Here is a 20,659-nt window from a genome sequence, read left to right as displayed (position 1 = left end):
TCAAATTTAAGATGTTACGAGTCTTCACTAGAAAGTAGAAACGAAGGGCATATTATGATTTAAGTAACAGGTTTCTGCATTTCCTCTTATCTCTTATGAATAAGAATCGGAATAAACCATGAAAATATTAAAGAACGATTTTTTTTTTTTTTTTTTTTTTTTTTTTTTTTTTTTTTTTTTTTTTGGTGTGTGTGTTTAGAGAGCCACAAGGGCAGGGTGAGATTCGATCCCACGATCACCTGAAATCGGGAGGAAAGCTCTAACCACTTGAGTTATCCCTCACTCTCATATTTTTAGTATAATTGATTGTTAAAAAAAAAGTAGATAAAATGATATTCAACTTAAAATATTGAGAACAAAATAAATACTATAATTGTTCATTCATTTAAAACACTTTTAGGTTCGCTACAAAAATAATTAGTTGTGAATTTTATACACTTTGAAATAATAGAAAACATAAATAGTTGTGCATTTACTACACAAACAATTACTCCCTCTGTCTCTTTTTTACATTCCTGCTTTCCTTTTTGGGTATTCCAAAATTACATTCCTCATTTCTTTTTTTAGTAAGTATTTTTTTTTCCAAATATCTCAAATTATCCCTCTTTTTCTGTTTTGTAATTAATGCTCACTCTTACTTTCTTATTCTCACTCTTATTTTCCCCCTAAAAAAATTCAGAATCCATGTGCCTAAATTTAGATGAATATGATTGGTTCTTAATTTTTCAATAGGAGCATGTTATTGGTCCTTTTTTTTTTTTTTTTTTTTTTTGCAAAGGATTGATGACATGACATCATTAAATATTAATCTATCTTTGTTTTACTCAAAGACATCATTTAATGTTTTTGTACTTCCCATTGTGTTTTGTTTTATTGTTATTTGTTTATTCTTAGTTTCTTAATTCCCGTATAATTTTACAAACAGGAATGTAAAAAAGGGACGGAAGGAGTAAAATTTTTAAAAAAGAAATTGCTAAACATAGCCCTTAGAGCTACATATAAGGAACTAAAAGTGAAAAAAAATAAAAATAAATAAATATAACATTTATTACACTGATTTGCATGTGATTTTGTCATCATTGCTAAATAAACACTCCGTACAAATTAGGAAATATATTAAATGTCTGTTCTTAGCCTTAAAGGCTCTACATGTAGCATTACCCTAAAAAAAATAAGGATTTTTGTTCAAAAAATTATTCAATTTTTTGGAAGAATTTTTTGAAAATCTCCAGTGGAGAATACAGGAAGCACAAAAGAAAATGTTGGGAGTAGTACAATTTAATAATGACTATCACTTATGTATATTCTTTGTATAAGATCATGTTATTGGAAGTAATATAAATAAAAATGGCATATTTTAATATGATTATATATTTATATAATAATTAAAATTTTATAGGGTTAAATTTGGCAAAAAGATCTGTTATTATAAAATTTTTTTTTCGATGATAATTTAAATTAATTTTTGTAGTACAAGTTTGCGAAATAAGTTATGTGTAGTAGAATAACTTAGCTAGTTATGAAATTTTTATCTCTTATATTCACAAGTGTTAGTTTATAAAATGTTTAACCTTGCTTTGCAAGATCTTAAATCTTTAGCGAAAGGAAACCAAGTCAAATTAAAATCACTTTAAAATAAATTCAAATTCAAATTTCACAAAATATTTTGTGTAATTATTGGTGAATTTTTTCTTTTAGCTTATGTTATTAAGAGATTCACTTTCAAAATTTTTTAATAAATACGTAAATACATTGCTCCCAAAAATCTAAAATCTTTTTAAAATTGAGTCAAAGGCTACCAAGTCACAATCACACAAAAAAATAACTCAAGAACTTGCAAGCTTACAATAATAATTAATAAACGTGAATTTGACAAGTCTTACGTACAAATTAAATCTCCTTAAAATTAGACTTGGGATTTAAAAATTAAGATAAGAAATCATACAAAGAAATATCCAAATGCCTACTTCTAGTGTAAAAGTCTATGAGAACCAAAAATTATAGTGGAAAAATATAGGGATTGGTCGAATGAATCAACGAAGTAATTTTTAGTTTAGTTAAATAGCTATCAACCCAAAATTACGTACGTAAAATAAATTGAGGTGACTTGTATTGATGCATGTTAGTGACAATTTATGACAATTAAATTATTTTATATATATAGATATCATTCAATAAATTACTACTATATAAAGGCTTGATTGCCTTGCCATAAATTCACAACTCCTAGCATCAATATAATCTAAGAATTTTTAGCTCATTTGGTTATAAATCCTAGCTTTGCTTAAATATAACCTAAGAAAATGGGTTCAATTTATGAGATTCCAATGCCTCCAAAAGCAAATGGTCCGGCCACTATCCTGGCTATGGGCACAGCCAATCCACCAAATGAGTTTATTCAGGCAGACTATCCTGAGTACTACTTCCGTATTACCAATAGCCAACATTTAACCCGTCTCAAGAGCAAGTATCATCGCATGTGTATGCCCTTTGCTTCTATTTCATTTTTACTCTTGTTGCTTGTTTATATATATTTGTAGATAATGTGAATGATCTAATTAAACTTAGTTAATTTTATATGAGTTTTTGAAATTTTTTAAGGAGGTCGGGTCCCTTGGAAGCAAGGGTGAAGGGGAAGAATAAGGATAACCTACTTTAGTTATCTAGTTGGACTGTACATGATCCTTAGATATCAGAAGTTGTAAAGGCTAAGGTTTAATACGAAAACTAGCTAGCTAGACTAATAAGTGTGTCGTCCTCTTTTTTCTCCTAAATAACTACGCGCTTATCCAAAATTAATTGGGAAATTAAAGTAATTGTAGGGAAAATAGATAAATAAGTAAAGGGTAATGCTATATGTAGCCCTAAGGGCTATATATAAGCATTAAATATACTCTTGAAAATTGTATAAAATTAGGAATTCATGACAAAAACACGCGTAAATCAGTGTAATGAATATTTATATTTTCATGATTTCTTAATTTTTTACGATTTTCAAGTGTAAATTTAATGTTTATATGTAGCCCTAAGGGCTATGTATATCATTTTCCATAAATAAATAGTACATAACTTAGTTGTAATATCTCACTTCGTATTTTATATAGGGTAATGTTATATGTGGTCCTTAGGGCTATGAATAAACATTTAATAAATGTCTTTATTTGATTAATTAAATTGGGAATGTATGTCAAAATCACGGACAAATAGTGTAGTTAATGTTATATTTTCATTTTTTTTTTCATTTTTAACTTCTTATGTGTAACCCTAAGGGCTATGTATAACATTTTCATTTTACATTAAAAGTAAGAAAAAATAGTATATTCTTTATCTAGATAGGATAAATTTTGAAAATTATGGTACACATCTCTTTTCACCTTATTTATGTTGAACTAAAATTAAATTTTTTGAACTACAATTATTTTTGCTAAAATGAAATAATTTTTACATATTAAAACTTATTATTTTTATTGATTTTCGATTATATATTTTCTTTAAATTATAGATAATATATATTTTTTACAGAATTTAAATTTTTTTTACTGTACTAAATTTAATTTTGAATATATATTATTATTTTAAGTTGAGTAAAGCATGGCCTAAAACTGAATTTATGCACTGTATTATAATAATATCTTAAATGATTTGTTGACCATGTACCCAATTCCCACAATTTTGGAACCCATTGACATGTTTTGGTTTGGTTCAATTCTCAGATTTGGGAATTGTACTATGATATGACTAGCTTGAATTTTATGTTTGTATTATTTAGGACAAAGTTGATTAGATAACCCTTTGGTTTTATCAGAAAGTTATTCAATTACAATCACGACTAATATGTTTCCTTTGAATAAGACATTGACTTCTATATAATTGCATGTAATTAATAAATGATTAGGAAACAGCATGCATGCTTAGCTATATCTTATACTTCCAATAGTCGTATCATACAGAAAGTCAACCACTTGTAAATTAATCAAACCTTTTTCATTTTTGTAATTTGAACATGATTAATATTTCGTGAAAGTTTTTAAATGGCTACAATAAAATTGTGGTCATTGTGATTGAGTGAATCTCAATCGTCTATTTAATAAAATTCATCATATTCATCCATTAAATTGACTTTAAAATACATCTTATCAACCACAACCACAACCAAAAAAAAAAAAAAAAAAAAAAGAAAAAAAATTAAATGAGATAAGAAAAAAAAAATTTAATCAACAAATTTTTTTTAAAAAAAATCAACTTTTTAATATTAAAAAATTTGGTCGAAGGATGAAACTAATTCTTGAAAATTAGAGACAAATCTCATGATATTTTACCTTCATCTTTAATTTTTTTCTTTCCTTTCTCTGGTTCTCCTGAATGGAAAATAAATCGCTCTTTGAAAAATTTGATGCAAAAATTATGGACCTTGTAATATATACTCTGTAATGTGGTAGAGTACTAGGATTATAGGTTTATTGTTAATAAATTACAATAAAATGTTAGTTTTTAAGTGGAGATGGGAGAATCCTTTGAACTTATAATTTGCAAGTATTTGCGTCAATGGAAAAGTTCAATTTAATATTTTTAATCATAATGAAGAGAACTGTTTTTTTATTCTTTTTTTTTTTAAAAAAATATCTTATAAAAACTTAAAAGTCAATTGGATAAATAGACAAGATTGTTCTAGCATTGAGAGAGAGAGAGAGAGAGAGAGAGAGAGCTCCATGCACGTAAGTCTAATTTTTTTAAGAAAATTAATTATATCCAAAAATTAAAATTTGATAAAACATACAAATCAAATACATAGAAATTATAATGTCATAATATATATAAATAGGCAAAGCAACAAATATCTAAAAAATGGATTTTTTTTGTCTGCCCGAACTCGAGAATTTTTCAGACGGGGCTTCATCAGGTCTAGTGGCCATGTAATACCCCGTATTTTTATATGTATTTTCCTAATTAATTAATTAATTATTATTTTCTAAAAAGGGTATTTTAGTAATTTAACTTACTATTTAAATCTTGGAGCCAAAACGATATTTGAATTTTGGCGCCAAAAGTATTTTAAAAACAAATTATTATTTTGGATAAGATTTATTATCCATTTATCCTATTTTAAAAACCAGATTATTTATATATTTTGGATATTTTAATTAAGGCAAAAGCTATATTTTATTATTATTTTAATAAGTCCGAAAATCCCATTTATTTGGCTAATAAATTTTGGTTTTTCCTAAGAGAAAATCTGATTTTATTAGTTAAATTATTTGGTATTTTATTATTTAATTATTTATTACAATAAATATTATTTACACAATTATTTTAATTCCTTAAAATTAGCAAAATAATTTCCTAAAGTACTAAATAGGAGGGCCGAAAATATGAGCTTAGGAAAGCTCAAAAATTTCGGCCATCCCATGTAGATTTTGGGAAAATATTTTTGGTAAATTGTATTTTTAATTATCTCCTTAAAATCTCCTATTTTCCTTAAATCTAATTCTCCATCTTTTTAGTATCCAATCATTATATTTTCTTGCCATCTATTTTTCTTAATTATTCCCCAAGTAATTCCAATTTCCTTAATATTTTTCATGACAATCATACCTTCCATATTCAATTATACACAATCTCTTCAATATCAAAACTTTCCTTAAATCTTTACTCACTTCTCCAAGTAATCCCTTAAACCCTACTTACCATAATTCTTCCCAAATTCTCTTACCATAATTCTTGCATGAGCTAGCCTATAAATACCCCTCCACACCTCTCACATTCTTCACACCAATTCTCTTCTTTTCTTCTCCTCTTTTTACACAAATCATCCCATTTATCTTTGAAGCCAATTTTCGGGCACTTCTGGTCAGTTTTTGGGGTATTGCTGTTTCACAGAAGATTGTTCCTCTCGAAAAATCCTTGAGGTTAGGCTCAAGAATCACCCAATTAGGAGTTATACGAAGGAGTTATAGCCTCTGCAAGTTCTGCCTATTCTTTCTAACGAAAATCCAGTTCCTCTCTTTTCCTTGGTTTCTTATCTTTTCTCTTTCTCTTCTTTTATTCAATTATTATTATTATTATTATTATGGGGGATTTATAAAAATTATTATGAGTAGTTTTAATTATATAAATTAGATTTTTAATGATGTTTATGAAAATTAATTTAAAAGGTTCATGTACATATAGTTGGGGGTTTTTAATTTCATTGTTGTGATTATTTGTTAACCTTATATTAATTAAGGTTATATTTATTTGTAGGGTGTTTTTGATCAAGCTACTTGAGAGTTCTTTTGAAGTGTTTTTGGCTAAGCAAGGATCAAGGTACGTTTAGGTGGCTAGATACCTTTGAAAGTGATTGGTTTGAATAACATGTTTTACATGATTTGATTGGTGATTGAATTAAATTGATTTGAATTATGATTTTGAAATAAATTATGTTTGAATATATTGATTTTAATAAAAGAATTTTGAATGATTGATTTTTAAATCATGTTTTAAATGGTTTGAATTACTTATGGTGTTTAAATAAAGGATTTGATTTTAAAAGGTTTGTTGAATCAAATAAAAGGTTTTTTTTTCAAGGAAGAGTTATTGATTTTGAAAAGTTATTAATATGAGATTTTATTCTCAAGTATCTACTTAAAAGGTTTTGATTTTGAAAGTATGTGGAATTATTAAAAAAGAGTTTGAATTATATTGGAATTTATTGGATACTAAAAGGATTTATTGAACCATTGAATTATTATTATTATTATTATTATTATTAATGCCTTATAAGCATGTTGGTAATCCCACTATGCGGATTTGGTTTATTGATAAGGCCTTGGACTTTGTATGACCGGGTCTTTCCTCAAGAATAGCCTTGTAACATAAGGAGACTAGCTTGGGGGATGTGCACACTTGGGAGAGGAATTGGTTAAATTGGTTTAATTGGTTTTAAAATAATTGGAATTGGTTTTATTGATTATTGGGATTTGGATATTGAGAATTGGTTTTGAATCATGAGTTTGGAATTATTGGAATAATTATTGGAATTGATTTCAAAAGCATGTTTGCAAATAAATTGAATTTAATTATCTTGCACTTACCGTACTTAGCATATTTGCTAACCCGTACTTCTTATTTGTTTTGGTTCGCCCTGTTTACCGTAATGGTAAGCAGTGTTATTTCAGGTGGAGTGAATAATTGATGCATTGGAGTCCCGGGATTTGGTTTCACTAAATTAGGAATTTTGGTCTTGTATTTAAATTGAGTACTCATAACATTGGTTTCTATCTATAGTTATTATTAATAAAGAAGAGTTTTGAAGTTTCCACTGCAAAGTATGATTTTGTTAGTAAGTTGAGTAGCCTTGCGTAATCACGCGGCGGTAATACGCCTAAGTCTATCTCTACGGTATAATTATATGTATTATACTAGTATTTCCGTAGAGGGAGATTTGGGGGTGTTACAAAGTGGTATCAGTTTTCAAGGTCCTAAAAAGATTAAAATTGGAATAGTAATTAAAATTGTGGGTAGACTTAAGAGGGCATATAGGATAGATAGAGTTTCGCATTTGTGTATGAGTTAAAAGCCTTATTTTACTTAAAAACTATTTTCCTATTTGTGGAAAGATGAATGAGAAAAGGATGCTCGAGTTCTCTACGGAGGCCTATAATGGGTACGACTCTCTGTCTAGGAAAGGCTCTCCTCAACGTCGTAGGTAACTTTCCTGGGAGACGCGGGCTCGACCGTCCTATAATCATGATTCAAGTACGTATTTATTATTTTCGAAAATAAAAAGAATTGAAATTATTTAAAACTTGAGTATGCGATTATGTGTGCATTAAAGTTGGTGTGAAAACACCTTGAAGTGAGTATAGGGGGTTCCGAAATTTTGGAGTATTACCCATGGTTGGGTGATTTTGAGTTATACTTGGTTTATTGAGTTATGAATTGCTTATTGCAAATGGATTTTGAATTGGATTGTTTGTGTGATTTGGCATTTAATTAATTGTTTTGCATGTGTGTGTGTGAAACAGATGGAAAAGATTGATCAAATGAGACATCAATATTTTGACATTCATTATTTGAAAGATAGTGGAGTCTCAGTTAGTGAATTCATGACTGGAATTTGTACTTTGGCCTTGACCCTTTGTGAGAAGTATGGTGAGGAAGCCTTGACCCAACAACCTTGGATGGTCCTTTTGGCTTTAGCCCATTTACCTAGGATTAAGAAATACCAACCTCTCTTTGACAAATATGGGGATGTGATCAAGGAAGATGGAACAATGTGGAATGAGAAGCATCATCATGAAGGGAAATGGTTAGCAACCATGTCTAGCCTTAAGAGGGACTTGCACTATGTGGAGCGCAAGTATGAACCTAGGAGGAAAGTTGTGAAAATTCCCACGATCCCAAAAGATCGAACCTTTGGACCTAATGACCAAATGTACTTCTTAAATGCCCAAGTACCTTTTTCATACCCAAAGAAGCGACATGAGTATGTGGAATCTAGTGATGAGTCCATACCACCTCTTGGTAGGAGCAAGCATTACCGTTCTCTTAGCCAAACTCCAAGCTATGAATCTTCAGAACAACCTAGCCCAAAAGTCCATTTCCATGTTGCAAAAAGGCCCAGAACTCGTTCTCAACTGCAAAAGAAAGAGCCCAAAACCCCTAGGCTTCTTCAAGCCAACCTCGTGGGGATGTAAGCCCAACAAAAAGCCCAAGTTACACTCCTGGCCCGGACAGAAATATAATTAAATCTGGGTCAAGCTCATCAGGCCTTATTCCAAGCTATAGTGGTTATAACCCAACTTTCATGGCCGAACCGAGTAATAGAAGTGAGGATCCGGATTATGATCCTAGTGAAGATGGTTATGCTCATAGTGTTATTTGATTGATTGATTTTGAACTATGGTTTTGTTTGGTGTCTCAATAATTGTCCTAAATGACAAAGTTGTATTTTCATTAATTATTAATGAAATAAAATGAATTATTTGAAATTTCTCTATGTTGTTAAGTGAATTAAATGCTTATATGATAAAACTTGTTTTAATTTTCAAAGTGTGATAATTAAACCCAGGAAGTATGTCTGCAAGAATGAGAGACCAAGTGAAAAGTAAGCGCACTGGTTCCAAAGTTGGGAAGGTCCTTAAGTAGTTAGCCCATATTACTGAGAACATCACGAAAGTGGTGAAAAAGGAACACCAAAATCCCGAGCTTGATTCCTATCTCTACGGTATAATTATATGTATTATACTAGTATTTCCGTAGAGGGAGATTTGGGGGTGTTACAGGCCATATTAGTGAATACTTATTTATAAATACATTTTTAATAAACATAAAAAATCAATCAAACAACAAACTAAAATCTCCATTAAAATTATTAGCAAAAGTGCAAACATACACAAAATTACAAATAATATATCGCCTTTATATCTAAAAAATCATTTGTTAAACACAACATTTATTTTATAGCAATATATTAGTTTGTGATAATATGTAAGTACAGTAGTAAAATTTCATAAATAAAATTGTAATTAACTTGAATATATAGTTATATTGAATTGAAATTGAATTAAAATATTAGCTAGAGGTATTTGAAAAAAAAAAAAATTAAGTGATGTTTTAAAGTAATTTCTTTGACATTTATTATATGAATCAATTTATTATAACTTTTTTGGCAAAGTATAATAATACTCCATTTAAAATATAGTTAAAAAGGAGTTGAGATTTTTTTTTTTTTTTATTTTGAAAGAATTTGAAATAATTATTTAGGTAAATGTATATATATAAAATAATTATGATCACCAAATATAAAAAGGAATATATAGTTGTCATAAAGATAATATAAAATATTTGAAATGATATTATTATAGAATAAAATATTAACAAAAAAAAAGGTTAAAAAGGGAAGGGGAGTTTTGGAGGGAAAAAATAGTACTAAGATGTGACACGTGTCACACCCGGTGTCTGTTTTAGTATTAAGTTATTGATAGGGCCAAGATTAAAACTAATTACAATAGCTACAATTTTGTTGTAGCCATTGAATAGTCTTCCTAATATCTCGTGTTTATTTGCAGGCAATAAGTCAATGATTAAGAAACATTACATGCATGTAATCAAAGAGACCTTGAAAGAACACCCTATAATGTGCGATCGCAAGGCTTCTTCCTTATCAGCCCGTCAAGCTATCCTCGCCACTGAAGTCCCCAAACTCGGCAAAGAAGCCGCTGATAAGGCCATCGCCGAGTGGGGCCAACCCACGTCTAAGATCACTCATCTTATCTTTGGCACCAACACTTTCTTCGACACCCCTGCTGCTGACCAATACCTCGCCATGCTCCTCGGCCTTTCGCCTTCCATCAAGCGCTTTGTTCTCCGCCAGGGTGGCTGCCACTCTGGCGGTACGCTCTTTCGTATAGCCAAGTCCATGGCTGAAAACGAACGCGGAGCTCGTGTTCTGGTTGTATGCGCAGAGTTGAGTACTGTTATATTTTACCATGCTCCCGATGATACTAATCTCTTGCCGCACACCTTATTCGCAAATGGAGCTGCGGCATTGATTTGAAAGGACAAGTGGGAGATTGAAAGGAATGGTGTCCTTCGAACAAGTGTATTATTCTGATAGAGGGTTCGAAATTATTAGAAAGCTAATTATTCAGTGAGGTCAAGTGAACGGAATGCTTGGGTGGAGGCCGCTTCCGATCAGTAATATTAATATATAATTAATATTACAGCTTAATCTTGATTGATCTCTTCGGGTCACACCCTAGCAACTAACGAACCGATGCGACGAATTAATTCAAAAGGAATTAATGAGTCGACCGAGTAATTAATATTTAGACGTCGGAAATTCGAGCTTGGAGCGTCGAAACCGAGCGTCGGAAGTCGAGTCGAAAATAATAAAGACGAGACGAGAAAATTACTAATAAATCAACAAAATGACTAAAATACCCCTAGCATTGGAATGCCCGAGTGCTAGGGGCATATGGCTTAGCAAAGTGGCTAGCAATGCTAGCGCACCTTGGCTAGCATGGCCAGCTAGTAGCCCGCACCATGTGCGAGGCATGCTAGCAGCTGGCCGAGGCTGGCAGCCCGCACTTGGTGCGTGGCATGCCAGCAAGCCGAAGCTAGCAGCCCGCACCATGTGCAAGGCTTGCTAGCAAGCTGCGGCTAGCAGCCTGCACCAAGTGCGAGGCGTGCTAGCATGCTGCATCTAACAGCCCGCACGCATAAGCCTGTTGGGCTGAAGGGGGCAGCAGCCGTGGCAGCCCACCTTGGGTGCCTTGGTGCCCAAGTGTAGGGCTGCCACGTGGCGCGAGCTAAATGGAGGGCTTGGTGGTGTGTTGGCCGGTTTTGGGAGAGGGAGTGGGGAGCAAGTTTGGTCCCCCCCCCCCCTTCTCCAAATGGTCCTCACCTAACCTCTCACGTGAGCTTGCCACTTATTGATTTATTAGTAGCTTGATTATTAATTTTATTTTAGATTTAAAATAAAATGGAAAAATCAAATCTCCCACATTGATGGGTGAGCTTTTCTCACTCTTGATTTTCCCTATAAATACCCAAGTTGGGGTATTGGGAAAATTGCTTGAGTAAGTGTTGAAAAAGGCATCACCATTGTGAAAAATTTTGAACACAATTAATTACTCGGGTTTTAGGTCGGGCTTAGCTAACTCCTAAGCAATAGACCATTTTCGGTGCTCGGGTTGCGGGTGGACTTCATTGGAGGTCTTTGTGTGAGCGGGGCTAAGAGCTTTCGAAGTAAGAGCTCAATTAGTGAGCGAAGCACACGCCAAAGGTATTAATATCTTTCTTAATCTTGTTGTTTAAGTTAATTATGTTTTATGGTTATAAATTATTGTGAGTGTGATCTTGGCTCGGGTTTCCTTCCGTAGTGGGTCGGACTCACCGAAACCCAACAGCGGTATCGGAGCCTTAGTCATTTATTTTTATAATCGTATTTTTCAAGGTGTTTTATGGCTTAATTTTTCAGGTTTTAAGTTGCTAATTAGATTAGTAGCTCGGTTTTATTATTTTTAAGCCCGTATTATAGCTGATTTCAGCCCCGAACCCAGATTTTCGCCCAAAAATAGTGACTATTTTCTCTCTCCTCTCTCTCAAGCCACCCTCAACACCAATCTTCTCTCTCTTCTCTCACAACCACCACAACACCACCACCTTAAGATCAGGTCGCCGCCACTTCCTCCTCCATTAAAGTCATCGCCATCACTTCTTCCTCCATTAAAGTCGTCGCCGCTACTTCCTCTTCCATTAAAGCTTAAATTTGAGATTTTTATGGTCAAATATAACCATGAAAACTAATCTAGAGTTTTAATGGTCAAATTTGACCAAATAAACCCCAAATTAGCAATGAGGAGGTAATACTTTCCAAATTTAAGTTTTTTTCTTCATATTTTAGGGTGGTTGGTGGTGACTTCGGGGAAAGGGGGGAGGTGGGTGGTTGTGGATTTTGGGCAGAGGGGAGGGTAAGTGGGTGGTTGTGGGTTTCAGTGAGTGGGAGACGATGGGTGGTTGACTGGGTGGGAGAGGAGAGGGTTGAGGATGTTTACGAGCTGAGGTTGCGGGTTTTGGGTTTAGTGGTCGCGCCTTGTCGGTTTTGGGTGGTTGTGGGTCTGGTAAATCTTGGGTGATTGCTGCGTTTCGGGGTTTATGGTGGCAGCAAGGTGGGTTTTGGTGGTTTCCGATGGTGGTGTTGGTGTTCTGGTGGTACGGTGTTGGTGGTGAGAGAGTGGTTGCAGGATGGGTGGTTACGGTGGTGAGAGAGTGGTTACGGTGTGTGTGACTGGTGTTGGTGGTATATTGGTTGTGTTCTGGTGGTACGGTGTTCTGGTGGCCTAGTGTTGGTGGTGTACTGGTGGTGTCTGGGAGAGGATGGCAGTTAGTAGTCGTGGCCCTTGAATAATTAATTATCCCCCTTTCTCTCTCCTATCCTTAATCACATACCCTTCATTTTGTTAATTAACCATTAACAAATTTTGTCTTGGGAAACGTGCAACAAGGTTTGTTGTAGATAATACGTAACGGAGGAAGTAGTATTATTTAGGATTTTTTGTGAGAAACCGCCAAATAATCCATAATTTGTGATTACCTAATAAAAAAAATGTTGTAAGAAACTACCTAATGAAAGGTAAAATGTTGTAAAAAACTACCTTTGGCCGAAATCAATCTTTGACCGACTTCTGGCATTGACCCACCATAAAAAAAACTCCAAAATCACCCACTTTCATCCCCAAAACCAACACAATCCAAAATGAAACAATCTACAGTAGGCTGAAACCATCCTTCCAACCCTGAAAACACCTAAAGAGGGTTTTTTTTTTTTTTTTTTTTTTTTTTTTTTTTTTTTTTTTTTTTTTTTTTTTTTTGGTGGTGGGTCAATGTCGAAATAATTGGCCAACATGGGAAATCTAGCTACAGGTAGTCTTTTACAACATTTTCCTACCTTATAGTATGAGAATGCTCTTATGAATAGTGTGAATACAACTATGTCCCTCAAAATGTTTGTTTACCAATTTGCCCCCAATTAAAAAAAAAGATATTAGTACCTAACTAGATAAGTATATGTGAAATGGTAATAGTTTTTTTTTCTTCCAATTAATATTAATTGTACTAATAAATACTTCGTAATATTTACATTATTGAATTATTTAGATGTTACGAATACTTTTAGTTTTGTTGTAGCTTAGTTAAAATATATTTCCTACCGTGGAATGGTAATAGTTTTTTTTTTCCTTCCAATATTAGTGTGTACTAATAAATAATACTACGTATATACATTATTGAATTATTTAGATATTACAGAATACTTGTAGATTTTTTTAGTAACTTAGTTAGGGTATTTTTCCTAGCTTTTAAAAATTAGAGACTTTTTTTCAAAATTGTTATTTACTTTGAGTAATGTGTAAACCTTAATCATGAACAAAAAGTCATTTTTACAAATAATTACAACAAAATACCATATACATTAGTGACAGACATACAACTGCAATTACTCTTCTCAAAGGGCTAACCATATCGCGCGCTTTAGACCCCCTAGTTACTTCATAAATAGTTTCTTACAACATTTTTTTTTATTAGGTAGTTTATCATAAATTATAAATTTTATTAGGTAGGTTCTAAAAAAATCCTATTATATATATTTCTACAATATTAAACCTCCATCTATTGCCTTATTACTAACTTATTGTACACTGTAAAGTCAACAATCATCATGCACTAGTAGTTTAGCTTCACAAAGAACTTGTCACCTAATAACCGTTTATAGTATAGTGAACGATGTCAAAAGATGAAGGTCTTTGAAGACTACATTGAAGTAAAAAAAAAAAGAAAAAAAAGAAAAAACAAAACTTCGATCGTGATCTGAAATCAGTTTCTAATAATTTAGAATAAGTACGTAATTCTAGGAAAAATTCATGCTAATTTCACTTCTTCAATGATCCCATGCATCAAACTATGATTATAGGTTTTAAATCTGAATTATTTTGAGAAATTTTGACTTTTACTACCTTAGCTTGAAAAAATCACTTTTAATTTTGCTTTTATCCGAAACAAATTTGATATTTTACTACCATTAAAAACCAAATTTTTTTGATTTTGCTAACTAACAATTTTTGTCAATAAAACAGTTAGTTGTCCCACTATTCCACCTTTAAAAATTTCAATTTTAATGCCGAAAAATTGCTTGATTAAGGTTTTGAGATTATTTTGGCCTTTCAAGATCCAAAATGCTGGTAGTTTAAATTAAATTGTATCCTTAGATTTGTTTATTGTTTAAAACATAAATTATTATTAACCCTTGTTTGTAGGCTTAAAAAAGAAAGTGAAAAAAGGCTACACGTGACGGAAGAAAATACTTCAAACATAAAGGCACACACTTCAAGCTATGTCGATATGTGTCATCCTTATGTTAGTATCACATGATGCCACATAAGGTGTTATTTGTGACTCTAAATCTAGTGAAATGGCATAAGGTTGACTTCGAATGCCACGTAATCTTCGAATGCACATAAGGTTGTAACTTGTTTTAAGAGTTTCCAACAATTATTAGTCATATGTCCAATTTCAATGAGAAACGAGAAAGTTACATATGATTAAGCTATTTTACAAAGATGTGCCAAAGTTGAAATTTCATGACGAACGCTCGACCAGCATGTCCGTGCTGCATAAGAGATGATCTTCTACCTTGATCTTTTGGAATGGGGACGGGCGTGCTCTATATGCACGCACGTGCTTGCATGGACGAATAAAGTGTTTTTAGTCACGTTAAAGCATAACGTGCTTTATAGAATGTTTCTTAAAATTTAATTTCTCCTATGAAGGCTTTTAGTGTTCTACTTGAGTTACGGTTTATTAGAGTTTTCTTATGTTATGTTATAAAAGGACCCTTTAGGTGATTAATTAGGTTACACCCTTGAGCCATTAGAAAAAAAAATAGGACTCCTTGTATATTCTTGTTGTTCTTTCTCCAGTATATTGAATTGAAGAAGCTATCAAATTCCCCTCCTATAAATGCACGTCTAATTTGATCAATCCACGTAAATCCTTATATGTTCTATGTTTATCTTCTTTATTATTATTTTTCTCGTTCTTAGTTTTCATTAATTAGTTCTCATTACTCAAACAACATACCACCTAATTTCCTAACATAAAGTTTTCTTATGAAAACCAAATACATAAATATTGATTAGATGAATAGTTGAACTCTATCACTTTGACGTTTGGAAATTAATAAATAACTAGTTCATGACTCGGGCAAAACCCCGATTTTTTTTTTTTTTTTTTTTTTTTTGGGTGATTGTGGGTATAGTGATGCAACCTTAAATAGTTGTTAGGCTTTTATCATTCATAATAAATTTATATTGGTACAATACTTCTTAATTAATAACATTTAAAATTTGAAATCGGAACAATTTCAATGCACAATAGTCAATTATTTGAAGATTGGATGAATAAGAATTGTTCAATATAATACATTCTCACATTTAAGTCAAACAGTGTAAAACTATTATATTTTTAATGTCTCGGTTAATACAAAAGAGATTAAGAAAAGAAAAAAAAAAAGTCACCGGTTACAATTAGTTAAATATGGAAGTATAGAAATAATGGTTTCAATTAGTTTAAGGGAAGGATCAAAGTCACGAGGCCAATTACAAAATCTAAACACAAATGAGAACAATATTTACTATACACTTGCACCATTGCACTGGATATAGTTGATGGATATCATGGATGACCATGTGATAGCGTATAGTTAATAGATATCATGGTTTTCTCCTTAATAACACACTGAATATAATTAATGGATGTTTTTAAGGCATTTTAAATTGAGGTTTTTCCTTGTTCATTGGAATCCATGATAGATTAAAGACCAAGAAAATAACTACACAATTAAAGTTTTAAAGTTTTTTTTTTTTTTTTTTTTTTTTTTTGTGCAACAATAAAAGTTATTAATGGTACACATGTTGGTATGTAGAACCAATTCATAATGAAGAAATAACGTGTTTCCCTTGATGTTTTGATGATAACACAAGTTAAACTTATGATTGATCTAATGCCTTGTTAAGTTGTGTAGTTTGATAAGTCAAGATTGCATAACTATTCGAGACAAAGGAACTAGTGCTTAAAGAAACAGAGGATCAGTAGCAGTGTTCCTTTGAAGGAACAGAAGCTTCGGAGTAGAAGCTGGAGAATGAAGGCTCGGAGCAGAGACTTCATAAGAGAATTATAAAGTCTAAAGTATTTTATATTTTAGGTTTTATGTAAGTGAAAATAATTAGAAGTTGATACTTAGTAGAATGCGTTTAAAAAATGATTTTGAATAGAATTTAAAGATTGCTAAATTGTAGGAAAGTTTGTTATTGAAAATATTTTTTTTCTAATTTTATTCCAAATTAATATCTTTTTGTTTCGGAAAAAATATCTTTCAAAAAGCATGATTAACTAATTTCCTAAACTTGCGTAACTAATTGTTGATTAAGTCTTCTCCACTTAACAAAGAAACTACTTCTAAGAGGTTCAACGTGCCCTAGTTTCTAAGACATGTTTGCAGCTCTGGAAGTGGTGGAGAATAGTGGCGTTGATGTGCAGCAGTAGTGGCGCAAGTAGTGGAGGTTGTGGCGTTTTGATCAAGCTATGTTTTCCTATAAATATCGAAGTTATTTTCTGAAAACTTCTCACTTGCTCAATCATATTTTCTATCTTATTTATTTTCTAAAAGAGTCAAGAGTCGCATTCTACTTTAAGTTGTTAACTTTCTTATTTACTTTCATTAGAGTATTTCTTTCAAGAGTTGTAATTGAAGATTGGGAGTTTGAGTAAATTCTAAGAGAAGTCAGAAGAGAAAGAGAGAGAAGAGAAAGAGAAGATAAGAGCAGTAGGTTGAGGGACTTACTGCTGGGAACTCCAAGTTCGTTGAGGAACTTGGAGATAGAGTCTTTAGCTTGTAATATGTTGTTTGCCTATTCTAGTAAAAAATCTTTCCTAAAATCCCAAATGATCGTGGTTTTTCTTTTTGTTAGGGTCAAGAAGTTTTCCACGCTAAAATCTCTTTGTGTGACTTTGAGTTCCTTTAGCTTAGTTTTTATATTTTCGCAAAAAAATTGGCTAATTCCCTTAGTAGTACAATTCACCCCCTCTTGTAGTATTCTTCTAAAGTAACATGACGTGACACATAGGATGCCACATCACACTCATGTGTCGCCTAGTCATGTTGAGGGAAGGGTGACACATGGCGGTACTATGTTGTCCCGTTAAGTTTTAATAATATTATAGATTATAGCATTGTGGTTTGGAATCGATTCTTTATCAATGGCCCACCCTTTCTTTGAACCTTGATATTACTCATTATAGTCAAAAACTGCGATGATTCATTTTCTTATTAAAAAAATAAAAATAAAAAATCACCACTAATTCTATTAGCTAAAGCCTAAATGTGTATGTGTGTGTGTTTTTTTTCTTCTTCAAAACATTTGGTACTAAGCTAATTGTTTTATTTTAAGCTTTTAAAAAGTTCAAGCAAAATTTTATAATAGTGTGCACACATTCATTTTCCTTAAAATATTGTTTACATACCTATTTTTCCCTCAATAATGATGTCAATACCTTTGTTCAAAAAAGAGCTTTTGAACATGACTAGCTATAGCGTGTGCGTTAAGTGCTCTAGTAAGCTAAAAAGTTTGGGTTGTTATTAAGATGGATAATGATCATCACAAATTTATAGCTGAATACTTTTTCTCTATATTTTCTAGAAAAATCATCAAAGTCTTTACCAACCTAATCATTTATTTCTTAATGTAGTCCCTTAGTAATTTCATACGGAGTAATAATTTACAATAGTTGTTAAATTAATTCATCTTAATAGAATATGCATATCATATAAATTGGATAAATTTTACTTTTGTCGTTTTCCTAATTTTTACTCACGCACTATCAATTTATTTCTATTATGACGATCTTTTATTAATTTTTTTAATCATATACAACCCCACTTTATAAGCCTGATTATATTTTGTAAAACCCCCTCCCTCTCTTCTTTTCTATATATAAAATCAAATGTACTGACATGCATGATTCCCTTTTCCACTTTTTCTTGGTTTTCATAGCTATAACAACTGAGTAAAACTCAAGAAAATAAAGGAAATTGAATAAATGGTAGTGAAATTATGGGTATGCTAAAGATGTCAAATTCGAACTTTTTTTGCTGATGTTGTATGATTTTTTTTTAATTTTTTATTAATATAAATCCAACCTTTTATCTTTGTTTAATTCAGTACTTGTCTTCGTTCAATTTTCGTTAGCAATACACAACATGAATTTGTTTGACTTTACTTTTGAATACTAAAAGTAAAGTTAAAATACTCTGAGTCTCTCTTATTGTGTGAAGCCGTGAAGTAGTTAAGTTTTTTTTTTTTTTTTCGTTTCCACAAATTCTTAAATAGGCTGGACACACCGCGTGGCAACCCATCATGAAAGTTATTACATCGTTAATGTTATAAGAGTTACTCAATCAATGTTACAGGCCTAGGGTTATTTTGTCAGTGTTTTAGGGGTTATTCAGTCAATGTTACAAGGGTTACTTTATCAGTGTTATATATAAGGATGTTACTTGGTTAGTGTTTTAGGGGTTATCTTTATTTTTTTATTTTTTTTTTCCTTTTTTATCTGTCACTTTTGCTTTATTGGTGAAACTAATCCACAATAGTTGCTAAACGTGTTTTCTGGTATATGTTTGTCAACAGCTGAAGTGCTGGTACTTTTGTACTATCCTACTATCCAAATGCAAAACTTTAGTAATCAATATTAATAATTTCTGATTCAACATACACACATACACAATATGTCAATATAGTATTGTTCAACGGAGTTGTGCTACAGTTGTTGGAATTTCGTGTAGCTCACTTATTTCATTACTTCGAAATTTCGTGTAGCTCACCTATTTCATTAATTCATCCACATACAAATTAATTAAATTGGTCTAAAACATGTTGCGGCTAAAATATGTATTTATCTTGTTTGTGATAGAAATATCATTGACAAGGGATGTATAGATAATCAATCAATTATAATTAAAGTAATGGTTTAAGTAGGTCTCAATTGAAAATAACATATTTGATTTGCTCTATCTTATGTGTAGTGAAATTAATACTCCATCTGTTCCTTTTTATTTGCACCATATGATCTGACTCATAAATCTGTCATATAAAATGGGTCCATGGTGCATATAAAAGAGAATAGAGAGAGTAGTATTGTTGACAAGCTTGGCTTTTTAACAAGACCAAGTCCCTAATTAAATAATTCTAGTGAACCTCATATTAAAATTGTAAAATGTGTTTGAACTTGTAAGTTAGTGGATAATCAATCCTAATTAACCTATCATAAAGTCGAAGTATTAGATTTCAACTTGTAAATTACAAGTTAGTGGTTAACTAATCTTAGTTAACCTATCATAAAGTAGAAGTACTAGATTTGAACTTTTAAGTTAGTGGTTTATCAATCCTAATTAACCTATCATAAAGTAGAAGTACTTGAGCCATGTCAATTTGGTGTGTTCTTTTTATTTTCCTATTATTTTTAATTTTTTAAATGTCAATTGTTTTTAGATATTTTAATTTTTCTCTCTCTTAGCTTCTACTAGTACGTTAAAGTTTCCGGGTCTACTTAGGATCATTAAAATCATGAAAAAATAATAATTCAATGCAAGGTATTTGGTGAACATAAGAATTTTTGGTTTCAAGTAGTTTTGACTTTACATTTTATGTTAAATTCCCATGCGAATATGTTTTGGATGCAACCCATTTAAATTAGCTTTTAACTTTCATCTCATCATCATGTGTTTTATTCAAAGTTTACTTCGTTCAATTCGTTGTTATATATTTCCTTTATTTTGACACTATTTACAAAGCTTCACATGACTATCTTTTGTAACTAATAGGTTTAGTCATCTGTGATCTTGTTTGAATAATGTTGATAATTTTCGTAATATCATTCTGTTTATAATTTTTAATTGTTGATAATTAGAGATAATAATCATTGAATTTGTTCATTATATTAGAAAACATAATATAAAAAAAATACGTGTCAACAAAAAAAAGATCAAAGAAATTGAATGAGTTGTTCATTTATTATTATTATAAGTATTACTATTATTATTTTATTATGGAGTACTCCTTAG

The 20,659-nt window shown here is 31.3% G+C and overlaps 1 protein-coding gene across 1 annotated transcript; it reads left to right on the top strand.

Annotated features, from left to right (window-relative positions):
- Positions 1 to 2,303: 2,303 nt before the first annotated feature.
- LOC145587340 (chalcone synthase-like) lies at positions 2,304 to 10,537 on the top strand. The gene is made up of 2 exons (XM_081644067.1): positions 2,304 to 2,481; positions 10,050 to 10,537. The coding sequence occupies exons 1-2, from the start codon at positions 2,304 to 2,306 to the stop codon at positions 10,535 to 10,537; spliced, it is 666 nt and encodes a 221-aa protein (XP_081500193.1).
- Positions 10,538 to 20,659: the final 10,122 nt, after the last annotated feature.

The sequence above is a fragment of the Chenopodium album genome, chromosome 17 (assembly GCF_948465745.1).
Source record: "Chenopodium album chromosome 17, dcCheAlbu1.1, whole genome shotgun sequence".
NCBI classification, from domain to species: domain Eukaryota; kingdom Viridiplantae; phylum Streptophyta; class Magnoliopsida; order Caryophyllales; family Amaranthaceae; genus Chenopodium; species Chenopodium album.
This window is presented reverse-complemented; position numbering and strand designations above follow the sequence as displayed.